Raw genomic sequence first — 8,922 nt, 5'->3', positions numbered from 1 at the left:
AAGTGTGTGGGAAGGATTGTTGCTGTGAAACAGGGATCTCTGTTTGTTGTGTTGCGATAATTTGTGGAGTTGTGGTTACGATCGCCAGTAGTTGGATTAGCTGTTGGGCGCCATAGACTAGCTATGTAGGTTGCCTGCCGTTTCAGCTGCAAAGCTGGATGGTGTCTGTGAGACTGGGGGTGCGATTTGAAGCGTGTTCTTCCTGGATGGAAGTTTTCCCTCCATCTAATGACTGCATTAGATGCAACAGACTTCTCTCCGCTGCTCCTGACGCCGCTGGGATCTCACTTGCCATCGTTGCTCGTTGGGTTTGCTTCGTGGATGTATCACTCTGAGGATACGTCCGGATGGCGCCAAATGTTGTGATATGCCGAAGAGGGTTGAATTGGTATCGAGGGTGAGAATCGAGCTGGTTCCTTCTCCTGATATCACAGTACAAAAGAGAAAAATGGCCGTTAGTCGACGTCCGGGAGGGACTCCCGAGGCAAAGCTCCAACGATCAAGTTAGAATGGATTTGAGAGAAGTAAGGGTAAATCTGAAGGAAAAAAATCCAGTCCCCCTCGTCATGAAGAAGAGTATGATTATAAAATAACTGTCATATATAATTATTATTATTAGTTTTTTTTATTTACATTATTGATAACCTCATGAACTATTTTTATGTAAAATTTTGAAAAGAAGCCCTAAAGCTTTTTACCCATCGATGGAAGCTTCACATTTTCTTTTTCTCTCCCTACTTGGCATCTCTAATATCGACATTACTTTGCCTGACTCAAATCACATCCTATTAACTTTGATGTCAACACCTTCATGCGGCCTCCGCCATGTAAAATAAATTTCTTTACAAAATGATACCAATATTCATATATTTTGATTTTAATTTTATATAAACTTCTGGATAAGGTTTGGTTGGATTGAATTTTTAATGAGTGTAAGAAGTTGAGTTTAATTGAGTTGTGTACGTGTAAGATAGATAAATTATTTTTCTAATAAATAGTTAGGTTGAATTTGATTCTTGATGAGAGCAGTCTTACAGAACCCAACTATTTTATGGCTATGTTTTGGTTTTTTAATTTATCTTTCCATCTATACTTTTGATTACGGCTAGATATCTCCATCATATTTGACATTATTATTTTATTTCTAAGATAGAATTTTCAATTTGGTTTCAGTTTGGTGGTGGTGATGGTATCTGTAATTATGGTGGTAGCCGGTGATATTGATGGTGGTGATCAATGGTGAAGGTGGGGTTGGTGGTATCAGGTGGAGTCGGCGACGGTAGTCAACGGCGACAAGTAGAGTAGTGATGATAGTCGATTGTGGTTGATGGAAGCTAGTGGAGCAGTGACATGTTTGAGGAATGAGGGTTGTAGGTTGGATTTATTTTATTTAAGAATTAAAAAGGAATATAATAAGAAAAAAAGGCAAAAACAAAAACAATCTCTTCGTTTCATATGTAGCTAACGGAGGGCATTAACGGTTACAGTTGCGGGAACACATGTGAAACTTTTGAAAACCATAAGAACGAACCATATTATTTTTTGAAAATAGACTTAAACTGAAGTTTTTGTAAATACATGGACCAAAATTTTTATTTAATTTTTTTATTAACCATTCATGACCTGTATGGTGCTAACTCGACACATATGCCCATACAAAAAATACCCACTCTTGGTGTGGTGATGATACTTTTTGTATCATGGCCTCAACCACTCCTTATCGCATCATTTTTTTTGTCCCTTCTTCTGTGATAGATATATTGAGCGTGTTTGGTACATTGCGTTTGGAAGGGTTTTGGAGTTTCTATCTTCTATTTTTTTAAATTGTATTTTAAAAAATAATCAAAATGACATATTGATCTTTTCACTAATAACTAGACCCTATTTTTAACGGTGTTAGCTATAAGGATCATCTATAAAATGTTTTCAGTTAGAAAAAATCTTTATAAGAAATTCCTCAGTAGACCAAATGTTGTATGTTTTGCCAAGTACATGGACCATTTTTGTAAAATTTAAAATCATAATAAAAAACTAAAAACTAAATAGAAAATATCTAAGGCCATTTATATTTGTTAGGGACAAAAACTTCTAAAAAAACCTAATACATGGACGATCTGAGTGAAAAAGAAAAGCTAGTGACGAAACTCGCAAATTAGACCAAAACATCATGAGGACATTTCGTGTAATTTACGCTTTATAGCTAGAATAAAACATTTTTACTATGTTATCATGTAATGTGTAAAGATAAAGTTGTCAAAATTAAGATCTTATCTATGATAATTGTATGTTTTCCAAAATCGGAAAATCTTCAAAAGATGAACTAGTGTCCAAATTTTCTTGTAAGGTCTTGTTTGTGCAATATTCATTATAACATGATATTAATTAAGACATCGATACTGAAATTAACTCTTACTATAATTGTAATTTTTGTTAACTCAGAACCACAACAATTAGAAAGAAAACATCTTAAGTAGAAAAAACAAGGTCATTGTGATCATGTACACTTAAACACACAAGATCTCAAGACGTAACTTGTATGTCACAATGTTTTGCCTAATTCGAAAAAAATGTATGAAGTTTCTATTAGTTTTCACATGACGTGTAATGCTTGATTTTAAGTTAGAGTTCAACTTTTTCAAGGTCCATGGACATTTAGACGTAACTTGTATGTCACAATGTTTTGCCTAGTTCGAGAAAAATGTATGAAGTTTCTATTAGTTTTCACATGACGTGTAAAGCTTGATTTTAAGTTAGAGTTCAACTTTTTCAAAGTCCATGGACATTTTTTAGGCCTTGCATGCAATTTGTAAACATAAAGCATTAGTTTTTTGGAAGACAAAAGACATGGTTATAGAATAAAACTCAAATAGTGACAAACTCTTATGACTTAACTCGATACAAATATTGCTTTTAAGGCTATTTTAAATTTTTAAATCAAGCTGGAACCTTATTTTATTTAAATAAGTATATTTAAATATTTATTTTATTTTATTAATGTTCAAAGAGTATCATAAATAAGTATTTATTAATAACTAAGTTATAACCCATGGAAACCACTGTAGGTATGGTCAAAGTTTTTATTATATAGACAAAAATAAGATTAAATGTCAACATAGTAAAAAGCAATGTATTTCATATTGTAAGTAAAACCAGATGAATTTGATAAGTAAAAAAGAAAATCTTTTAAATTACATTTTGAAACACTTCTTGGTATATATCATTTGACTTTTTATTGGTTAAATTACAATTTTTATCTAAAATCAATAACTTCAGTCATCATATGCTCATTTTTTGGATAAAATAGCATACAACTGACCGTGAGAGAAACTGGTTCTTGTAAAAAAATCAACATTTGATATCGATTGACATTAACTTTTATTTATGGTCATATCAAAACAAACACCAACAAAAATTGTCTCATTTTCAATTTGAATGGAATTTTGACGTCCAAAGGTGTTAAAAACAATTTATAAAAAAATATGTACTATATAAAAGTGTATAGATAAATATATGATAAAGTCATTGTTATTGTATATTATTACTAAGCATTTTGTATGTATAAATATTTTTAAAAATTAAACGTTAATGTTGAAACATTAATTTTGTAAACTAAAATTTAACAATAATAATTTATTGTGTTAAAAAAAAGTTGTAAACGTATTTGTGATTGAAGGTAAACTAATATAATTTTAATTTGATAATTATTTAAAGATAAAAAAAATAATTACATAGGTAAAAAATTATTGGAAAAAAAAAGTTACACAGACTTATGTTGGTAGATTAACAAAGTATAGGGACTAAATTCAAATTTTAAATAAAAAGCATGAAAGTGGATTACAGGAGGTATACCAATTTTTTAATCAAAGATGGTCTATCGGTTACCAAAAAATAGGAAAAACTGAAAATTTATTATAAATACTTGTTAATTTTTCGAATATTTATGTTATTAGGATATGATGTTTTTTAAAATTTTAAATGAAGATTTTTACAATTACAAAAAAAAATGGAAACTTGAATTTTGAATTCCTTATAAAGACTTTTCAGAAAAAGAGGAAATACCAAAAAAAAAAATTAAAAATTAGGAATTTCTTTAAAATTGTCACTTGTCAATTAGCCTACTTAGAAATGAGACATGTGACATAAAAGTTTTGTTTATTAGAGGAGGTAGATAAATAATAGTTTTGGGAATACAAAAACTAATATGAAATATATTTTTCTAAACTCCTACAAAATTAGTGTTTATAAGGAAGATTATAAAGATTGAGATATTGCATACATGATCGTTTTTCTAAATAAGATTGTGATTGTTAGATCATATCGAAATCAAAAAATCCTACAAAAAAATCATGGGAGAGCATGGGTTGGGTTGGATTGGTTTTGGGGTAAAACCGAACCAAACCCGCATATTTCGGTTTTTGGGTTTTAGAAACCGGGTTTGGTTTCTCGGTTTATGGGTTCACGGTTTTGGGTTTAAACCTAGTTTTCAAAAAATGTAAATAAGCTAACAAATCAATTCAATTTTTTTCAAGCCATTTAAAACAACCAAAAATACCAAAGTCAATTACATAGTTCAAAGAAATATTAAAACTATCAAGTTTTGAAACTTATAACCAAAACATGAAAATCAGAGTTCATATAAATAGTTGGGTTGGGTTGGGTTCAAAACGGTTTCAAAACCATTGGGTTGGGTCAATTTCAACGGGACGGTTTTGATAGAGCAAACCCAATCTCAACCAAAAAAATCAGTTTTTAAAATTCTAAACCTAAACCGGATGGTTTGCATTTGGTTTCAATTTCTCGGTTTCGGTTTTATCCGTTTTTGTTGGTTTTTGGGTTTTCAATTTCGGCTTTGCTCACCCCACAAAAATTGAACTACTCCCTACATTTTTTTGCATGGTCTAGCGTGTGCCCAATACCCTGTTATAACTTGATGTTGGTTAAGACAGCGATAGTAGAATCAACTTATAATTATTAAGAATTAACCATTATTCTTGTAGATGCAAACTAAAACAATTGGGGAAAAACAACTTAAGTGGAATAAGAAACAAGATGATTGTGACCATTATAAAGGCACCAGATCGAGGGACACACGATTTTGTGCTTAGTTCAAGGTGACTGGATGGATTTGTAAAGCTTTACAAGGCTTCTTTCGTTTTGCAATGCTCAATTGCGAGCTACACAGACACATTTTTGAGGCTCGATTTCAAGTTGAATGGACAACGTGTTCTACATGGGAATTTTTAGCAGGTTGAAGAATTTCCTAGGATTTAGAATACTAAAAACTTGGTTATCGAATAAAAACTAAAGATGCGAGATTAGATCACGATAAGATCTTAGGTTCATAGTCATGATTCTATGGCCCAATACAATATTGCTTCAGAATTGGTCCTAGCTAGTTTGATCAATATCTCTTAGTTTCGTGTGTTTCAACCAAATGGTGTGGTTTAACTTATTAAGATCAAGATCGAGATCTTAAAAACCATGTTCATGTCAGCTCAAATCCAAAAAGAACGAAAGGTTTATGAATTGCTGCAACAAACTTCCATTGAGGCTCATTAAAACAAACCAATTAAAACTTAATTTATTCATTATAATCAAAATGGCCAAGAGACACATGAAAGTGGTTTTCATTAGCGTAATTCAACACGGAATACCGCATGTGTAGGATCATCCTTTTCACTCATTTCATCTGCCTGTGGCAAAGGTTTTCCATCCAAAAACGCTTTGAATAAGGCAAGTGATCGCTCCGGTTGAGAAAATGGAGCTTCATGTGCTGCTCCTCTAATGGTTGCATAAGATAAAAAATCACCATATACTTGTGTCCATCCCCCAACCTACATGATTACCCATTCAACCACTCATATTCCCCTTCGATCCATTAAGTAAAAAAAATAAAATAAGTAATAACTGAACTAACCTGGTTGCCATTGAACCAAGACCTGTACGGAATAGTTGTCTTCAACCCTAATTCCTTAGCCATGCCATTGATCACAACTCGTGTCCCAGTTAAAGGTAGGACCGAATCTTGATCGCCACTGAAAGAACCAAAAGCAGGATGCAATAAAAGACAAATCAATGAAAATACATTGTTGTTTCTTGCGTACTCACCTGTAAATAAAAACCCTAATGCCAGACTTGATAAGTGAAGCCAACAAAGGAGCCATTGGTACATCCAAATCGCTCATATCATAATTCAAATTGCTGTTGTAAACAAAAATAACCAGATTGTTATTTATATTATATTATATAACCTGAAATTCTATAAACTAAACCAGGATCTTAATTAAAACCGTTTATTACTCGGTACATGCGGCCCACGGGTTACCATCCACGAGCCGAGCATGTAAAGCGGTTTGCACATCTTTCCGGTTCAAGTACTCCGTTGTTTCATCCTCCACACAAACATCCACCTTCGTTTCCGTACCTTGCTGTCAAATAAAAACAATCCTTAGGGGCATTTTCGTCTTTTCCAGAAACACAAGTACAGATTGATATAAATGGGAAGTTGGTTAGCTCACAGTGTTATCGAGAACTTGTGATTGTGAGAAAACATTTGACAAACAAATGTTGAGAGTGATGTCATAAGCGTTAATGGATTGACCAATCTCCCTTGTAGCTTGATTTGCAACAAGAGTGCATTTAGGGGTGAGAGTATTGGATTCGGTTTGTCTTCTTATGGTTGAGTAGTTGCACTCTTTATTCAGTAATTCGTATGTATCATCTGATATCAAACCATGAGACCAAAGATACTCCCCCTTTAAATTAAAATCCGTATCAATATTCAGTAGTGGATTACCGATCTACACAACAAATGCTAATTTCATTAAGAAAAAACTTGATATGAAAAATAAAACATGGACTGAATTAATTACTCACTGCAATTCCCTTGAAATTGATCTTGGCTTTTGATTCAACTATGAGATTTGCGAGTGTAGGAATATAGTGTCCTGTAATCAACTATGAAAGTTAGCATACTAATTTTATATCAAAAGCTCTTTGATGTTCTTACATATATTACCTGCATAACTTTCGCCTGTGATATAAAAATCTCTATTCTTGTATTCTGGAAAATTTTCAAACCATTTCTCAAGAAAAGCAAGATTGTCGCCAGCTGAAATGATGAACAATAATTGGAAACAGTTTGTTCATGCTCATATACAACATTTATTGTGTAACAAAAGCAATCATGATATTAAACCTTTTGATACTAACTCAAAACCAAAGGATTATAAGTTACATAGAATCATATAGTGATCGTGAAGAACACTCTTGATAAGAAGTAAGGAACCTGTAATGGCATCATTCACTGATTGATAAAAGGACTTTTCATCAGAATAAGAGAATCCCACTCCTGCTGGTGTATCCAAGTACAACATATTTGCCTCTGCCAAAACAACAAGGAATTCCCAAAATTATTTCCTCAAAATATGTATAATCAATAAGAGCATTCATCAAAGACATCCATGAACGTTCATAGAACACAAAAACCTTGTCAGATAAGTGCCAATCATATCACTGAAATCATGATTTAGGGCAAAACTCGGCCACTATTGAAAATTTAATTCTGCAATTAATACACTCAACATTGAATAATCAGTTATGGCAGAATTTCCAATGCAGTTTCTGTGTATACCTTTATTCCAGCTACACTCATTTTTAACCAAAACATCGCCACTTGGTTTAAAAGGACCATGCTCAACAAAAGCCCCTTCTCCCACAGACGAACAACCAGGTCCTGTAAAAAATCAAAACCAAATGCTTCAGTCGTTATGCATGAATTCCAATAGGTTTGGGGTGAAGAAATATAGCGAGAACTACCTCCATTCAACCAAAGCACAAGCGGTTTGGAAGATGAGTCGGATTCAGCTTCAACAAAATAGTAAAACAGAGATCTCGGTTTGGCGTCATCAAGGGAGATGTAGCCTGCAAATTGTTTGAATGTAACCGGCGGTTGGCCTGGTAATTCCACCACCTCATCGGCGGTTGGCCTGGATTCAACGCCCTTGAGACATGTATGCATTAATATTATCCCAAACAGTAACTTTGCAGAGAGTATCCATGGCTCAGACATGATTGAGAAGAGGCGTTTTGTAGTAGGTAACTTAAATCCAAAATAGCGTACAATCATCAACGCATTCTTCACAAGTTTTGGTTTCCATGATAGCGTTTTTTACTTTTTCGAGAAGGGAATCACTTTTCAAACTCAATCTGCAGGATTTTCATTGTGACGAACAATATAGGATTGATTAGATAATTAATCAAGAAGAAGATGCGGATGTATGAGCCAAAGGTTAAGATTCGATTGAAGAACACCAACGATCACAATACAATACGATCTAAATGAAAAAGTGGGAGAGAATTAAAATGTAACATTCAGTATTGTTTTTAGACAAAAAATTAAAAAGTTTATGATTCGTCCATGGCTCCATGCAAATATACCAAAAGTTCTATATTATATGTTCGGTCCTTTACTATTTTATTTTGACACGAATGATCCATGTGTTTCAGTTTTCATACATAGTTAGTCATTAATTCATGTTTTATTTTTTATTTTTTAAACTCACGTAAAATGACATTTTTATGGTTTGCAGCGTTTGGTAATAGTGGATGTTATGTTCATTTTTGTTTCTCAAACTAATAAGGACCATCAGCCCCCTCAAGCCCAACACATAGTCAGGCCCAAAAGAGAGACACGCCCACGGCCCACATGCAATGTTAAGGGATTAAAGGAAACCCAAGTCAAAGTGTGAGATGGACTTCAAAAAAGCCTAGAAGCTTCGGTAAGGGACGTGTAGACCTACACAAAAAAACTGGTCTCGGATTGAACCTAAAAAAGACCGAGACTAAACCGGTCTAAAACAAGACCGGATTGAGAAAACACCGGTCCTAAAATAGACCGGATAGAAAAAAGACCGGCTCGAG

The 8,922-nt window shown here is 33.3% G+C and overlaps 1 protein-coding gene across 1 annotated transcript; it reads right to left on the bottom strand.

Moving 5' to 3' along the window:
• Positions 1-5,555: 5,555 nt before the first annotated feature.
• Positions 5,556-8,379, bottom strand: LOC145054970 (serine carboxypeptidase-like 45). Its single transcript, XM_079003242.1, has 10 exons — positions 7,819-8,379; positions 7,634-7,735; positions 7,289-7,384; positions 7,019-7,111; positions 6,877-6,947; positions 6,519-6,800; positions 6,301-6,428; positions 6,109-6,201; positions 5,918-6,035; positions 5,556-5,834 (listed from the first exon to the last, which is right to left on the bottom strand). The coding sequence occupies exons 1-10, from the start codon at positions 8,126-8,128 to the stop codon at positions 5,631-5,633; spliced, it is 1,497 nt and encodes a 498-aa protein (XP_078859368.1). The 5' UTR covers positions 8,129-8,379; the 3' UTR covers positions 5,556-5,630.
• Positions 8,380-8,922: the final 543 nt, after the last annotated feature.

The sequence above is a fragment of the Lactuca serriola genome, chromosome 5, assembly GCF_051521515.1.
Source record: "Lactuca serriola cultivar US96UC23 chromosome 5, Lser_US96UC23_V15, whole genome shotgun sequence".
Classification (NCBI taxonomy): domain Eukaryota; kingdom Viridiplantae; phylum Streptophyta; class Magnoliopsida; order Asterales; family Asteraceae; genus Lactuca; species Lactuca serriola.
The sequence above is the reverse complement of the archived record's forward strand: the minus strand, read 5'-3'. Positions and strand labels throughout refer to the sequence as shown.

Coding starts and splice junctions, on each gene's coding strand:
- LOC145054970 (XM_079003242.1), bottom strand. CDS start 8,128: ATGATTGTACGCTATTTTGGATTTAAGTTACCTACTACAAAACGCCTC. Junction 6,948..7,018: donor CACAGGCGAAAGTTATGCAG/GTAATATATGTA, acceptor AGTTGATTACAG/GACACTATATTCCTACACTC. Junction 6,036..6,108: donor ATTAGGGTTTTTATTTACAG/GTGAGTACGCAA, acceptor TGGTTCTTTCAG/TGGCGATCAAGATTCGGTCC.